This window comes from Zalophus californianus, chromosome 1, assembly GCF_009762305.2.
Source record: "Zalophus californianus isolate mZalCal1 chromosome 1, mZalCal1.pri.v2, whole genome shotgun sequence".
Classification (NCBI taxonomy): domain Eukaryota; kingdom Metazoa; phylum Chordata; class Mammalia; order Carnivora; family Otariidae; genus Zalophus; species Zalophus californianus.
Window position 1 is genome coordinate 183,636,442 of NC_045595.1, and position 18,026 is coordinate 183,654,467.

The 18,026-nt window shown below is 37.0% G+C and overlaps 2 protein-coding genes across 2 annotated transcripts in view; one reads left to right on the plus strand and one right to left on the minus strand.

The window, feature by feature from the left end:
- Positions 1–18,026, plus strand: part of ROBO1 (roundabout guidance receptor 1) — a 1,115,645-nt gene that overhangs the window by 191,906 nt on the left and 905,713 nt on the right.
- On the minus strand, positions 1,697–2,446 carry LOC113917416 (40S ribosomal protein S6-like). The gene has a single exon (XM_035728551.1). The coding sequence runs from the start codon at positions 2,444–2,446 to the stop codon at positions 1,697–1,699; it is 750 nt and encodes a 249-aa protein (XP_035584444.1).

The following is an 18,026-nucleotide window of genomic DNA, read 5'->3' on the forward strand; positions in this document are numbered from 1 at the left end:
GTAATTTGATGGCCCAGGAGTCAATTGTCTTCCTGGTTCAAATAGCTTTGGCCAGGGTCACCAAGAATGGCCAACCTTGGTATTCGTTCCAACTGAGGTTTTGAGTTTGGCAAGCATTCTGAGACTGGACCAAATAATAAGAGGCAATATGAGGGGTAATCTCAAATACACTCTAATTTATATTTTTAGGCTATTTAAAACATTGCAAATGACAATATATTAAACATAATTAATAAAAAATCATCTCCCTTAAAACTGAACATGAAACTAGTGACTAACAGTCTCTGTAGACACACAATGGTAGTTTTTAAAAATTTTCTTTTTCCTTTGTCACTCCCAAACTTAGGACCAATTAACCTTGGCATTGGACTAAACCCAAATTCAGTCACCCCATGCACGAGGCCAGTGTGACTGTTCTAAGGCTGAGCTTTTATACTTTTTGGAAACAATATACATCTTCTATGTATTGTGCTCATGGTTAGAACCCCTGGTCTTTATTCTCTCAGTTACTTCTCATAGTAAGTCCTGAGTTAGATATCGATTGCTCGGCATTACAGATCAGAACTGTGAAGTTCAAAAGTTTAAGGGGCTTGTCCAGATCTTCTGGCTCTTTCCACGATGTCAAGCAGCCCACCCAAATCTGTCCTTTTTAGAATCTTTGGCCTTATGAATAAGTTAATTCTTGCAACGTCATTCCATTTTTCTAGAGACTTGCTCAACGTATCTTTTCAAATTTATCTTTACCATGCATCTTAAGTTTTGGACACACATAACTACCCACATATGTATCGTGTCTTTCTTTTTCCATGATTTTGCCAATGCCACTTCCTTTACCTGGGATAAGCTTCTGCATGTATTTTTATGTTTACATATAAAGCATCCTTTAATACACTGCTTCAGTGGTCACTTTCTCTCCAATCCCTCTTGCTTGGTCATAACCAGGTAGTAATATTTCTTTCTGCAGTTCCAAAGCATTGTATACGTGCAGTGCTTAGGGTACTTAATACTATATTATTTAGAAAGAATTATAGTTTTTATGGTTGCAAGTTATTACCCATTGAACTGTAAGCAACTTAAGTACCAGTTTTATTCCCCCTTTCTAGGTCCTGTGATATCTAGCTTAATATCATGAAATTGCAGAGAACTAATAAGTGCATATGGGATAGGAAATGTGCTATCTGAAATTAAATGTATGTATTGAGACATTTTGAGCTAATGATATCCTGATTATTTAATTTCCCAAAGTAGAGATTAAGGGAAGCTGATCTTAAAATCTATTGGTAGAATGACATAATCATTATTATTATTTATCTATGAAACCCAAAATGCTCAAAGACACTGAGCTTATTGATTTCTCACTCATCAGTTCACTGTTTATTTGTTAGCTCAACATAAAATTTTATAACAAGTGATGGGATCAATATTTCCTTTTTTGCTTTGTAATTGCATGCAGTAAGAACTAATTTGTATTGAAATAGCCCAAAAGCAACAGCCTGGGACCTTCTCAACACAGGGAAAAGAACAACAGTCAGTATGCTTATGTCACAGATGCATTTTGTCTTGTTTGAGATCTTCATTGGGATTAATATTATAATATGTAAAATTAGGTTGACCGTATATGTTATTAGGAAGCTGTAGTTCTTTAATTTTTTTTTTTTGATGTCTGATGGTATTTATTTGTCACTCATAGAAAATCTCATTTTTGACTGGACTCAGACTTAGAGGTAGAAGCTCTCAGAGAGGACAGGCTCCATCTCTTGGCAATCTGTTCTTGGCGTTTTTCTTTGGCCTCCTTCATTCTCTTGGCCAAAAGTTTAGCATATTCTGCAGCCTCTTCCTTATTTTTCTTAGTGCGCTGCTTCTTCAAAGCAATACGCCGCCGTTTGTGCTGGAGGACTTGTGGAGTAACAAGACGCTGAATCTTAGGCGCTTTGGTTCTAGGTTTCTTCCCTTCTTTGTTTAGGGGCTTTCTCACAACATACTGGCGGAGATCATCTTCTTTAGAGAGATTGAAAAGTTTGCGGATTCTGCTGGCTCTTTTGGGCCCCAGGCGACGAGGCACAGTAGTATCAGTGAGTCCAGGAATATCCTTTGCCCCTTTTTTTACAGTGACCAAGTTGAGAACAGTGAGATTGGCATCCACAATGCAACCCTGAACAGATTTGCGCTTTCTCTCTCCAGTCCGCCTTGGTCTATAGCAGGAATGCCCCTTACTCAGCAGCAGGCGGACACGACCATGGGTCAAGACACCCTGCTTCATGGGGAAGCCCTGTTTGTCATTGCCACCACTGATTCGGACCACATAACCCTTCCATTCTGCACCCAGAGCATCAGCAGCAACTTCTGTGGCCATACGCTTCTCATAAAAGGGATGAAGTTTGCGTTCATCATCCACTTTAATGAGTTTCTGGCAGCCAGTAGCTGGGAAAGAGATGTTCAGCTTCATCCTGAAGCAGCCTACCGCCTCCGAGGCGCCACGAAAAAGAGCTGTAGTTCTTTAATTTTTAACATTCAAAAAGACATCATGCTTTTAAATTTAATGGTATTTAGTAATGGTTTAGGGTTTAATAAAATTTTGAATAAAACTTTCTTGTTGAAGACCCTACTTATATCACCAATGGTAGCGTTCAAAAGATGACATTTGGTGAATAACTGATATACAGGATTTTGTGACCACAGAGTGACAAAGACTTTCCTTTCTTCTACATTCCTGGAATTGGATATCAAGATTCATTTTTGAATGAGAATTTTATGCATAGTCTAATGGGAAAAGCTTATATTATTACCTTCTCAGAGTAAAATCACATTAAATGATAAACCTATATCCTAGGTATTTATGTGGCATGATATAAATTCAGTATCTGTCAGAATACTGCATTGCAAATCTGATCAGAGTAGAATTATTGAAAGATAGTGTTTTAGAAGTGGAAATTTTGTTATGACAAGTCAAGATAGGAGTGAAATCACGCTAGCTGGCTGTGGAATAAGCACAATTAGAGTTTGTTCAAATTTAAAACCCACTCCCTGACAACAAATAAATGGAGGTGTCGAATCTCATTTCAATCACATTCAGTAATGACCTTGAGTGCATGCAAATGTGAGATTTACTCAATGGGGCTCTGTGACAACTCTACATTCAACTGTGAAATTAGAGTAGCTTGTACCTAAAGTGGAATTTCACACCTACTGAACGAGTAGTCTGTTTCTTTAGTTATGGTGGTTAGAAAAATAATGCAGAGGTTGTATCTCCATTTGCTTATGTGAGCCCTAATAGCCTTACCCATTGGCGAATGTGCAATATATATGTATTTAATACCTTAATCAGTTGTTATATCCCAGTAACTAAGCACGGACTGTCACAGTAATAAATACCTGAGCTCCTAGGAAATTGCAGTATGAAAGTTTATAAAATGCATATATTGAACTCTGCAGCATTTTCTTGGGATTTAACACATCCAGGCAGGCAGGAATTGAAGCCTAACAAACAGAAATAATCTGCTTCTTATTCCCTACATAAACTGCCAACTATCTGCCAATGCCAAGCTAATGATTGGGAAACTTGAACTATTAAATTGGAAAATAATTTTTATTGGTTCAGAGAATTCAGTTGGGAATGAATATTAGAATGTTTCCATGTGGCTATACTTCATATATTGGAAATACATGCATATTTTTCTATCTATTAAATTTGTGAATTTACCATTTCATAAGAGAAAGAGTTCACTTCTATGAAATTCTGTATCATGACAGCCTTCTCTTTATGTCTACATTCAATTTAAAAAAGTTAAAATGCATTAAGAATTGAACTGGGAATGAAGAGATGAATGCTTTCATTGTACAAGTCATAGGAAAAATCACTACCTTCATTTATGTAAATGTTACATGCCTGTCATATGTGAAACTGAAAATACCTTGAATCAACAAGGAAATTTGTGTGTCTTTTTTGCAGTTTTAATATGTTAGTATTCACAAGGAGTGTTCATTAAGCATAGTAAGTATCATTGTCCAAGCATATTTGACCAGAGGTCCAGTATATGTATGTGCATATTTAAAGGGATTATTGTTCTGCCCAGCACATCTTGGGTAATGCTGTCTAATAAATTTTCCATTGCAGCAGGTAAACTTTCAAGTTGTTGTACAGTTTTAAGATGACAGAAGATTCTTCTTTGTCACTTTTAGGAAAATAATCTCAGACCCTTTCTTAGTCTATGGAGGGATCATAGTACATGAGATGTACTATGAGTGCAAAAGGAGGAAAAAATACTTAAATTCGTGAGTTCCCTCATTTTACTCATCTATAGAATGGACTGATTTTATAAAAATTATGTGCATGAAGGGAGAAATCATCCTTTGAAAGTTCTTACTCTTGATTCACATAAAATTCTACATTTCTTTTGTCACATAAGTGACAGGATGTTGATGTATCCCCTCCCCCCCCAGGGCTGTCATAGTCACCAGGACCTCGCTATGCTTCCAGTAGTTACCACATGAATGGGGACATAGATTTTTGAATAGTTAAGAGCTTTTCTTTGCCTAGATCAGTATTTTTCTCCAGCTCACCCCAAGCTTTGTTTGTTTTGACTGTCAAAAGGGTCTGCCCTGATTCCATTCCTAACTAAAGGTAGAAAATGAAGAAAACTTAGCAACAACTTTTTATTTTATAAAACTTAACAATAATATAAATTCAAAGTAGTTTTCACTCTTCAACTGCAAAGTAAATATGTGTCTTATTAAGGGAACCTACTTTTTGCCCCCCCACCCCCAAATTCCACTTCCTGAGTGGAAGTTATTTGCATACAGTCAACCTCTTTAGAAGGTTCTTCTTGTGTGTTCCACTAATTCGTATTTCAAGAGCCATTGTTTTAAAGTGACTCTTTGTTTTGGTCTTTATCAATCCTGGGAATTATTTCTCCCCATATTTCAGCATTGTGCAGCAAACTTTTCAAATGTTCTAAGCATATGTTGAAGCTAAGCCAAAATCTTAGGAAGAAGGCGGTTGCTGTCCACTTGGAACAATCAAATTTGTTCATATTGCATAGATTCAAACGTGGCTATTGAGTAAAAGTTAAGATGTTTCACACTGAAAATGGTATCATATGACTTGTAGAAGGCCATTTACTAAAGTGCTTCTCCTCCTCTTTAGACCGCAGGAGAGCTCTGTGAGAGCCATGCTTGGGATGTACTTTGACTTATCAACCCTGCTGATTCGAAGAGCAATAGCTTTTCAGTGAAGTTAGGTCACCATTAAAAAGGTGTTAGTGTGAACTGAGGAGTAGTGCTTCTTACATATAAGAGATGAGGAGGAAAACTCCTTACGTATCCTTAGCTTTGATAGCCTTCATTTTTGAAGATAAAGAATAAGGAAGCTACTTTATTATTGTTTTTTTAATTTCCATTATTTCCATTTCCTGTAGCACTACTTTCCCAATGTCTATGTATGAACTAAGTGGTTGTGTTTTCTAACTGCTCTCATAACACAGTGCTCTCATTTATATGTTTCACTGTGTATGTGCATCATATTTTATATGTCAGATATCAAAAACTATCTATCTTAAGCTCCTTGGAGGCAATATGGTTTTTCGGTCGTCATTCCCATTCTTGTCATGTCGGACATATAAATGGTGTTCAGTAAATGTGCAATGAATTAATGAATTTCATACAAGTAAAATTTATCTGCTCAAAATTGCTTGAAATCCTGTTTTTCCCCCCTCAAACACTTATTTTTGATAGAACCTGTTTGTTTTTATAAGACTTCTCGGTCAATGAGAAAGCAAAGCAAAAATCTTCCCTTGAAAGAACAGTTCAGTCACTCACACTGAGGACAAAATCCTATCCCTTCATCCACAGGTAATGACCTCAGATTCTGTATGAAGCAGGAGGAGAGCATCACATGAGCCCCTTTACAGGCATTTTCTCTCACCCATACACTGACCACTACTCTTACTGGGCTGATTGGTTGCCACTAAATGGTGGAGGCGGACAGTAATTCAAAATCCTGCTGTTGCCAAGAGAACATTGGTATCTGACTCTGGTCATTGCTCTCAGAGAGTAGCACAGAATCGTACTCAGGAATGGCGTATTGGAATTGGAGAGTGTGCTGCTTGTTTTCCACAGAATCTGGTGCTGACAGGCGCACCTATGACTGAGTCCTGTTCACATCAAATGAATCTTGAGCCTTGCCCCAGTAAATGTTATCTTAACATCCCTACTGTTTTATTTTATATCTTGAAAATTATCAGTGAGAAAATGGCACCTATTTTGATGTACTGTTTACTAGATGAGCATGCCCATAGCCCGATAATAAACAAGTGTTTGTTCTATTCGGATCAGTGCTGTGTTCCTCATCTGTACAGCCCTCTAACAGCATGGTTCCACTTCGGTTATCTAATTTTATGTAAACCATGTTGGCAGACTTCTAATGCCCAGAGAAACTCCTTAACACATGCTCTCTGATGAGTATTCACACTGTGTGAGCCAGGGGAAACCCGTTGCACAGTGTGGTGCTTCTCTTTTAGGACTACTCCCACTCTCAGCAATTGTTTAAGAGCTTTAATGAAAGGAAAGTAGATCAGCAAAAAAAAAAAAAAAAAAAATAATGGGGATAAAAGGTACATCATAGGGAATATAGTCAATGGTATTGTAATAGTGTTGTATGGTGGCAAATGGTAGCTAGTGAGCATAGGATAATATATAGACTTGCAGAATCACTATGTTGTACACCTGAAACTATTGTAACATTATGTGTCAACTATACTTCATGTAAAACAAAGCAAAACATCAATGGCATACCTGATGCCCGAGTCTCAGTCTCAGCATCAGGGACCCATTGACCTGCACAATAAGGATTCGGAAAGGAGAGGTAGGCAGTCTTTCTCTCCTTGAGTGAGAAAAGTAACTGCTACTATCTCCTAATAAGTGCTTTTCTCTCAGAGGACTTGCTGGACACGCTTCAGGCATTATCCTAGTGACTCAACCACAAGTGACAGTATTTGAATTGGTTTGCACGCACCCAAAATCTGTCACTCATATGTCCTCAACATCAGGGAAACTACCCTGCTTTTTCCTCTAGAAATCTCCATCCCTCTGAAAGAGCAGAGGGAAGAAATGTGTCACACCGTGGGGCGTTTATTTTCTTGAGTTTTTAGATATTAGTCCTCATCACTGAATTTCACGTGTTAAAGCAGCTGGAGAGCCCTGGAAGGACACAGTGGGACTTGCCATTTTAATTAAAAAGCGTTAATTTGGGGAAGAGAATAAAAAGACAAATTCCCATTTCCTTAGACCTCCACTGCCCTGGAAAGGAATTTTTTTCTGGACATCTCCTGTTTATGGGGTATTCCCAGAATCCTCCAAAATCATTAAGGATTATACTATATCCCCAGTATGGACCATGTTCTTTACTCATGTCTGTATAAATTTCACCCTCACCTAAACATCACCTCATAATATTTTACGTATTGTGAGCTTTAAAAAAGCAGAGTATAGAACAAGATCTTCACAGCTGGGATAAATATACTTGAAAAATTCTTAAAACTTTGTAATCACGCTTTCATCATTTGTAAGGTAAAATTAAAATTAACTACTTTAGAATTAAGTGAAATGTGAGAACCAATGGAAGGACCCGGACTGATGCTCAATGAATTTAGTTCTCATTTTCCTCCACATGTTTATACAAACGCTGCGAACTCCTGCAAATCCATGTCACGTCCCACTGTCATGATTGTTCCCTGCTTTTTAAACCTCCATTGGTATCTGCCATAGGTAACTGCTTGTGTTTCTTACTTGAAATTCTAAACTAAACAGCTTTGGTTTTAATCACAACCAATTTGGCATTTTCTACACTGCATAATAAAATCTTGCTAAGATTACAGTTAATTCAATTATTTCACTTCAAGAATCAGCACTTTTCGATTGTAATTGCCCTTGATAAGTATTTCTAAACATAGCTGTTCTAAATAGAGCATACTGAGCGTAACCTGTTCCCAGTGACTGGAGGCCATCGCTAAATAACCTGGTCCAGTGACCGGCGATCGATGGAGTGGGACAGGATGCTGAGTGGACATGGTCTGAAACAACTCTCCTGGAATTTGCTTCCAAAGAAATGTTCCCTATTATCAGCAAGATTGTCAGTCATTTTCCTCTTCCCGAGAAAAGTGGAGTGTGCCCTGCGTAACCACAAGACTCCTAATCATGAAACAGCAGACTTCCCAAATACTTACCCGTTTTTGAGTCTTACAAATCATGTGCAAATATTCACTTTGAGAAATAAATGAAAACCAATTTGTTTTTTAATTCTCCAACTCTTGTCCTTTCTTTCTAGAGAAGGCTGGGCTTCCTCAATGTATCTCATCCTTGGATGGTTCTATCATACGCTTTGTTTTCACTTTGCCAGGCCACCTACACAAATTATGATGTAGGCCTTATTATCAGACTGTGCTTGGGTATGGTGAATTCAGATCTTTCATCAACGCAGGGAAATAAACTCATAAACAACCTCATTTTATGTATTTATGTTTTACCTACAACCATTAAGAATTGAAAGGATAATTGATCTTGAAGGTTGAAGCATGTGCCTTTTTTTTTCATTGAAGTATAGTGGACACACAATGTTACTTTAGTTTCGGGTGTTCAACGTAGTGAGTCAACAAGTTTGTACCTCCTACTGTGCTCACCGCGAGTGCGGCTCCCATCTGTCACCGTACAGTGTGATTGCGATAACATTGACTATGTTCCCCACGCTGTGCCTTTTATCCCTCTGACTTACGCATTCCCTAACTGGAAGCTTGTATCTCCCACTCCCCTTTACTTGTTTTGTCCATCCCTCACCCCCCTCCCCTCTGGGAACCACCAGTTTGTTCTCCGTACTTACAGGTCGGATTGGGCTTTTTTTGTTTGCTTGTTTATTTGCTCATTTGTTTTGTTTTTTAGTGAGCTTTTAGTGGGGGTTTTGACAACCTCATTTTAATATCTGCAGCAGCAGTATAATTGCTATAAAGAAACCTATCATCTCAAATTGTGTAGTCTTGTCAAGCATGCCTTTCTCCCTGTCTTTTACCCACGAATTGACTAAATGTTGTGAAACATGGTAATCACTTACTGAATACTACAAAGTATTGGACTTAAAATTCATTAAGAGAGTCCCCCCAAGACAAAACCTCCATTTCACAAGTGACATTTGTTAAAGAAGATTAAGGGACACAGTGGCTGAGTTGGGACGAAGCCAGTGCTGTCTGACTCTGGAGCCATAATCTCTCCTTGTTGTCATGTGGTGTCTTCTGCCAAGAGTTGCAGGAATGGAGGTGTTGAGGTGCAGGCACCAAGCCCTCTACCGCCTCTCTCCCACACTCAAGGTTTCTTCTTCTCTCTCTCTCTTTTTTTTAAATTTTATTTATTTATTTGACAGAGAGAGACACAGCGAGAGAGGGAACACAAGCAGGGGGAGTGGAAGAGGGAGAAGCAGGCTTCCCACCGAGCAGGGAGCCCGATGTGGGGCTCGATCCCAGAACCCTGGGATCATGACCTGAGCCGAAGGCAGATGCTTAACGACTGAGCCACCCAGGTGCCCCAGGTTTATTCTTCTCTTTGTCTTTCTCTCTCTTCTTCTCAGGCATAGGAACCTCAAAGTCGACACCAGTCCATTCCCATTATTCCCAGCACTGAGAGCAGCTCTCCTTTCCTCCACACTCTGCTGCTTTTTCTTTACGTTTTGTCACATGCCATTTCCCTTTTTCTCTTCTACTTCCACAAGAAAATCCTTCGTTTAAAAGTATTTACCAATAAGAAAGTTCATTTCCTCTTGCCTAGTAGACAAGCCTTCACAGCATACTGATGTCATTTTGTTGTTTTAAAACTTTTTTTTTTTGTCATGCTTATTGTGGCTGAGAGCATAGGAACTCCTGCTTTATTAATTTTACATTGAGAGGCAATTTCAAATTCTAAGATCCAGAATGTTGTTTTTACCTCATAAGTAAATTTTCATTTATGAACTCATTCAGTATTTCTTGAGTGATTACTGTATGCTAGGCATTCGAGGAAAAGCAGAGGACAAGGCAGATTGACATAGGTTGTTCTCAGGGAATTTTTATATTCTCTGGGAGAAGTAGACCAAAAAATCAGTAACTCAAGGTACAAAGGAGCTAGTTCTAGATATCAATAAATGCTAGAAAGTAACCAAAGCAGGACAACATGGTGTGAGAGAGGCCGGAGGAGATTGGAGGCAGCAAGACTTCCGGAGGAGGCTGTTTCACTAGAGAATCAAATGAAGAGAGACCAGACAAGCATAGGCAAAGAAAGAGTTTGAGGAAAAGGGAAAACACTTGCAGAGGTGCCAAGGCACGAAAGAGACACTTGTGTTTTAGAACCCCCCAACAAAGGCCAGAGGGGCTTGCATCTACAGGCAAAAATTAGAGTAGTACACGATGAGGAATTTGGGGTCTAAATCCTAAGGGTTGATTGGCTGAATTGTGTTCCCCTGCCCCAAATTCGTATGTATCTGATTGTATATAGAGATGGAATTTGAGGGCCTAATTAAGTTTAAATGAGGTCATGATGGTGGAGCTCTTGTGATGGGATTACTAGCCTTATTAGAAGAGGAACAGACACACGAGCCCTGTCTCTGCCCATGTGAGGCCACAAGGAGAAGACATCTGCAAACCAGGAAGAGGGCTCTGTGCTGTCACCCTCAGCTCAGGCCTCCAGCCTGCAGAACTATGAGAAATAAATGTATGTTGTTTAAGCCACCCGGCCTATGGCATTTTGTTAGAAAAGCCTTAGCACTTAGTCAAGGGCCATAGAAACCACATTAAAGGGGCACCTGGGTGGCTCAGATGGTTAAGCGTCTGCCTTCAGCTCAGGTCATGATCCCAGGGTCCTGGGATTGAGCCTCACATCGGGTTTGACATCGAGCCCCACATTGGGCTCCTGGCTCAGCGGGGAGTCTGCTTCTCCCTCTTCCTCTGCCTCTCCCCCTTGCTCATGCTCTCTCTCTCTCTCTGTATCTCTGTGTCTCAAATGAATAAATAAAATCTTAAAAAAAAAGAAACCACATTAAAGTCATTAATATTTTATTATATAAAGTTTTAAAACAACAAAATGACATCAGTATGCTGTGAAGGCTTGTCTACTAGGCAAGAGGAAATGAACTTTCTTATTGGTAAATACTTTTAAACGAAGGATTTTCTTGTGGAAGTAGAAGAGAAAAGGGAAATGGCATATCATATTATATAACAAAGGCAGTGAATAGATTCTCCATGATCGGCTTCTGGTTTAATACCCTTATACACTGTAGCACTTCTAAGCAAATGGGGAGCATAGACTGAGACATAGGCAAGCATATGATTGAATCTCTACATTTTCAGTAAAAATTCAACAGTACTTTATTATTATTATTATTATTATTATTATTATTATTGCTCAGATACTTGCTGGAAAAATGTCTCCTTTTTTTTTTTTTTTTTTTTTTTTATTAAAAATCTGTCCTTCCAGGGCGCCTGGGTGGTTAAGAGTGTGTTGGACTCAGATCATGATCCCGGGGTCCGGGGATCAAGCCCCATGTCAGGCCCCCTGCTCAGCGGGAAGCCTGCTTCTCCCTCTCCCACTCCCCCTGCTTGTGTTCCCTCTCTCGCTGTGTCTCTCTCTCTGTCAAATAAATAAATAAAATCTTTAAAAAAATAATTTGTCCTTCCATATTTGTTAAATTAAAGCAAACATTGTTTAGTTCTTAATTTACATTGCAAATGGATGAATGTTCCAAAAGATAAAAAATTGCAGAATACAAAATTGAATACTTTTGTAAAGTTGGCTTTATTCTCCAAGTCCTCCTAAATCAAATATGCCATTCAAAAGTTAAATAGAATTGTTCTGTTCCTTCATAATCAATCCCGTGGAAATGTAGAACCATTGTTCTCTTGGGGACATAAAAACAAACTGTAATTGTAGCTATCTGTGTGTTGTTTTGATTGCTAATAAGAAAATGTAATTAAAGTTATCACGTGCTGTGAAAAAATGGTCATTAACTGTAATTTCCATAGTTAGGTATGACTTTTTATTAGGTAATGGGTTAAGCTTTGTCAGTTCTCTCCCTTCCAATCCAAAGGCAGATCTCTCCTACCTGGAACAGACTCATAGGACGATCCCATCAGTTCCTCGTTCCACAGAATCTATAATTCAGAATTCTCTTCTGCTTCTTTTCTCCTCCCTTTGCCCACCACTAAAGCTAGGGTTTCACTGAGGTATTCAGGAGACAGACAAACACCTCATTTAGTCTGATCCCCAATGTTGTTATTCACAAAATCAGGTTAAAGTTACATACGGCAAAGATTTGGACAAAAGATAGTAAAAACAGGGCAAGGGGTAGATGATGTCTTGTTACTGTCTGTGCTGTGCAGGTCATGTCCTTGTGAGGAAATAGGAAATGACATTCCCATGCAGACTGCTTTAGTGATTGAGAAGGCAATTACAGATTGGGAGAGGATATGCATATGATTTTCAGGACTCGATGACTTTTATTTGGTGCGTGCTTCTCACCATCCATCACTTTTTTTCAGTTATCATTGCATTCTCTGAGGTACCAGGGAGTTCATTAAGTGGCCACAAGCAATTTCCTTGAAACTTTGCAGTTTATTTCTGTTCACATGCTACTCATGGAATAACATTTTCTTTAATCTATCCATTTCTACAGAAATGCTATTTAGGTATATATGTAAGGCAGGAAAATAGTAAACACAAATTTCTAAGAAATCATCCTCAAACAGCATTTCAGAGATTAGAAAATGCATTAACACCTATTATCTCATTTTCTTTATTTCAGAAAAAGCCTGTTAGGTAAATTAGACAGATATTATATCATTTTAGAGATAAAAGACACTTGGAGGTCGTGCTAATTAACTATGCAAAGTCCAAAGCTAAGTAATTAGCTCATGAGTCCTACCTTAATGTTCATTCTGTACCCTAATATGAATGGTTATTTAGATTCATACTTTTGACCAAGAAAATGTAATTTGCAGTATTCAAGATGCGGATATTTTTAGGTTAATATTTCTGCAAACTTGTACGTATATTGCTTTTTTTATAAGGAAAAAATGATTTAAAAAAGTTAGAAAGCATACAGCCTTAATTCATACCCAGTATAAACAATGTATGGTATTTCAGATGTTTCCCAGGACATGTACTAAAGTTTTGTGAATATGCCTATCTCTGTATTTATATTAATATCTGCAATGCCATTCAAAGGTAAAATACTTTGTTATTTGAAAACATATTATCTGATTAATTTAGTTTCAAATTAATTTTGAGGACAAATTAATCTATATAGGTAGGTTAAAATGGCTTAAATTTCAAAAAATTTTATCTATGGATTGAATATTCAAATAATTGCTATAAACATTCAGATTTTGTGGAGACTAAAATATAAAATGACTAAAAACATAAAAAGAAAAATGTTATTGCATATTAACATTTAACACAATGAGACATAAAATATTTCTCCTAGAAAAAGATATATCATTTATCTAGATGAAGGGTTCTGAAAGAGAATATGATAAAAAAAATTATTCGTCTCCACCTAAAAGTAGCCATTAGGCTAAAGAAAAAAAAAGTTTTACATTAAATATGCAAATCTATTTCATTCCTTTGACTTACTAATGTTGCTATTTTTCAGTCTTCAGCTGGGTAAGCCCAATGAGAATACTGTGTTATGCTATATTAAATATTCTTCAATGTAGTCTGTACCCCAGGGTCTGTATACTGTGAAATTCCCATGCTTCCTGGAATAATTTCTCTTTTTTTTCTTTTAGTCTATATATTTTTGCTTATTCCTGCTTCCATCAGGCTTCAAAGGAAAGACAACAAACATACAGAGGGAATAGGCGATGAAACTCTAAAATACACCAACACATTTGCATACACATGACTACCTGGAATCCTAGAGTCTATTTCCACAACTGTATTTAGAAAATCTCCCAAGGACTCCAAAGGAATAGAATAAGGGCAAGATGAGTTCTCTTTTTGAATCTGAGTTGTTTAGAATGAAAGATTTCACAAATCAGACCTGAACACAGCTAATAAAAAGCCCTTGCTTCTGTTGGTAGACAGAATATATATGTATGCTTTTGTATGGATTCAGTCCAGATTTATTATCCTGAACTCTTCACCCAGCATTAATCATAAATCAATTTAGTGACAACCTAAAACTATAAGAAAATTTTATATGCAGATCAAATAATCCATTTAACAGGTCAAATCAATGGTTTTGCTCTGTGCTTTCTTTCAGTTGGGTTTTCCAGTGAGGCTCTATCTCTACCAATTTTATTCTCCCAGGTAATGAAGAGCAGGGGGGTACCCCACAGTGATTTGATGTCCCTGTGTCAGGGAACACAAATCAACTTGAAAGGAAGAGTGTGGCTGGTTTAATGCCATATTTAATGCAGAACAAGAGAAATGACAGTTCCTAAGACTAAACTTAAAGCATTGAAAAAAGTAAATCTGGAGAATCTCACCCTTTAGGAATGCTTAGCTGTTACATATACATTTGACTATTTTTCCCTTAGAAATATATTCCCCAAAGTGATTCCAAGCATGTTCTCTAGTTTATAATTACTTGGGAAGATGACAACTAATGAATAGCTTCTCTCCCTCCTGCATATGCAATGAACAAATATTTTCCAAGAAAGTTAGACATATTATTCAGCTTATTGTATGAAATAAATCCACCTAGAGGTTGATATTTTAATAAAACAAATATCAAAAATTTTAAATTCTTTTTTTACATTATTCTCACATGTGATCTATTTTGCATTGTCACGTTCTGTAATGTGACATATTCCTATGAAATTCCATTATGCTTAAGTGTATTTTATTTAATTAAAGTATACTGATATATTAAAGGAGAAAGTGTAGGCTGATAATTTGGCAGGTAGAACTATCTAAAGTACAATCCCTGTACCTTCCTGACCACTGCAAAATGAAGCAATGGGGAAGAAGCAATCTATGAAAATAGACCAGTGTTGGAATCTTGGCTTATCGGTTTATTAACTGAGTGATTAGGAATTCAATCACTTTAAGTCTTAGTAACCTCATCTATTAATGCAACTAATAAAGGCTTTGTGAGGATTAAATGAGATATTTCACTTAACTGAGAAGTAGATATTTTAATTTGTTAATCAAAATCATGCATTATTACTAGTAATATTTATTTCTAAAATGTGAATCCACTACAAACCTCTGAATATATATTATGTATTGAACATAATGTGTTCACCCATAATGTGGGTGAACCTTGAAAAAATTTCTGCTAATGTTGGTTACCTAAGGTTAGCTTACAATAAAATTTTTTAAAAATTCAGTGTCTTCTACTACATTTCTGATGAATACCTTTATTTGGAAAGTTGCAGTGAGACTTTTTCTTGACACATTTTTGTAATCTGCAAAAGCAGATTAGAAATATGGGACAGTACATTTGCCATGACAGAGAATAAATACCTGAAGTTTGGGAATGTTTAAACTTCTAAATTATGCAAATTTGTGAGCAAATATAATAGTACAGACTCATACACTGAAGCAGAAAATTAGAATCTGTGATTTTAGACACTTTAATAATAAATCCCTTTAATTGCTACTGACAGGCCTTTAGAGATGAAAAATCATTGTATTTTCAGGTTTGGCCCAATGGCTGTGGAAAAATATTATTCCTCACCCATGGATGATCTAATTTAACTGAAGAGTAAACCCTATAAAATCAGAGTTGATGACCTGGTTGATTAATGTGCCTAGTAATTCTATTAGAGCAAGATGTAATTTAGGAATCCAACTACTAAAAATCATTATTCTCTTAGTTAAATTATTTTTAATTAGAAAATTTATATATATATATATGTTTCTACATATAAATAAATTTATATATACTGAAGAAATATTAAAGTTTATATATCCTATATATATCTTATAAGACACATATAAGGATATATTTCCCCTAGAGAATGCACACCTAAATTTTCGGAAGGGGCAACAAAAAGTGAACAGATTTTAACTAAGTATTTTGGTGGAGTTTTAAATTCAACTTTCAAAGTTTGATAAGACACATTATTCAGGGAGGCATCTTTTATATGCATGTATACGGCTGCACCATTTTACTTCCCTTGAGTAAGTACGGTATCTGTCCTGAAACTGAAATAATTCATATGCCCTCATCCATACCCACTTTCTCCAAAAAACCCTTTGAATTTCCACCCTGTTCTGTGCCAGAGATGCCACTGGGCAGGAAGCCATGTTAATACATCAACACATTGGTTGTTGTGGGTAATTTCAGTCAAAATCAAGTAGCAGAAACAAGATCAAATCAGCTGCTTGAACTGACCTGTCACTTCACTTAAATTACAGTGAGCAGTTCAATAACCCTATGAACCAGGTAGTGAAATGTGGGTGAATGTACATGGATGAACATCATTGGGATTTGTAGGTGGTGTTGCTGATACTGTTTTTAGACTCAATATGATTCCCAAACATAAACTTTAAAGTGAGACAAATATGCATATTTTATAACCAATATGAAGTTGGTGCTGTTTCAGAATTTTATTTTATCCAGGACAGTGGGATGAAAAATAATAACATATGTACTAGAAATTTACTCAAATAAGGAAGTATTTTATCCACTAAGTCTAAAGGAGAAATGCAAGATATAATAAATACTGTATTATGAAGGATTTGTTATAGTCTCATTCAAACACACTTCAGCTCTAAGAGTTATACACATAATGTAAAAATATTTAAAAAGATGATCTTCATGGCCATAAGTAACCGCTTCCTAATATGATCATACAGGTGCCTGCAAAAACTATAATTTAAAAAATGATGGAATGACTTCAAAATGCTGCAGGGACGGATTAAAGAGGGAGCTTGGTTTTCAGGTCACACTTCTCAAAGAAGATTAAAGTGAAACTAGACAGCGAAGGAGTCTGCTGAGCTTAGAATAAAGAACTGGGATGTTATAAGCACGTTAGGCAGAGAAATTAGTGCGAGGAAAGGCTGAAATGCATGTGTTTATCCAACAGAGAGTAGATTTTTATGACTGGAGCATAGGTGTCTCTTGGTGGGAGGTGGAGGGTACATTGGATTAGATGAAAATTGTTGATGTTGGGTGATGGATCATGAGGATTTATTACATAGTCCTCTTGACTTTTTGAAATTTTAATACTAAACACACACACATACACACACACACACACATTCAGGAGGACCAGAGAACTAGATATAGGTATTGTCCCTGTTTAGCTGGTACACAGTTACTAGTGACACATATCAGTAATAGGCTTAGACTGAGAGACAGATCAGACAAGAACACCTCATTGGTAAATCAAACTACATTTACACATAAAAAAAGTACAGAAGTAGGTTCAAGAAGTTGTATCAGCACACTACTGCAGACCAGACCTTCTGAAAGCTAAACTAACTCCTACTTCCAAGCCCAGACTTCTGGAAGCAAGTCTGGATGCGTGCTGGCACCCACAAAACCTACATCCATTGAGGCTCATCAATATTGGTAGAATCCAAAATGCAGCATGACCAGAGAGTTCAGTAGAGTACAGTTGATCCGGAATAAAGTCCTCATTGTTGATCCTCAGGCTTCCCGGGTCAACTTGATCTAAGACCAAGGCAAACTACCTGGGTCCAGGAACTTACCGAATCTTTTGTTGAAGAAGTAGAAGAAATAAGTGATGGTCTTACATGGACATTCTAGAAATCATACTAACTTGTCCTATACTCTCTATAGGACCTGGAGTTGATATTGAAAATATAGAATTACATAGAATTGCACAATCAGAGCAGCTAGAAGACACCAAAGACCCAGGAAAGCCTTCACCTTTAGTACAATTTAATGTAGTCTGTAAAATAAAAGATAATTTCAGAATATACTCAATGATATTGTAATAGTGCTATATAATGACAGATGGTAGCTACGCTTGTGGTGAGCATAGCATAACATGTAGAGATGTTGAATCACCATGCTGTACACCTGAAGCTAATGCAACATT

What these genes read in the sequence shown, in the direction of transcription:
- LOC113917416 (XM_035728551.1), bottom strand. Translation starts at nt 2,446, where the DNA reads ATGAAGCTGAACATCTCTTTCCCAGCTACTGGCTGCCAGAAACTCATT.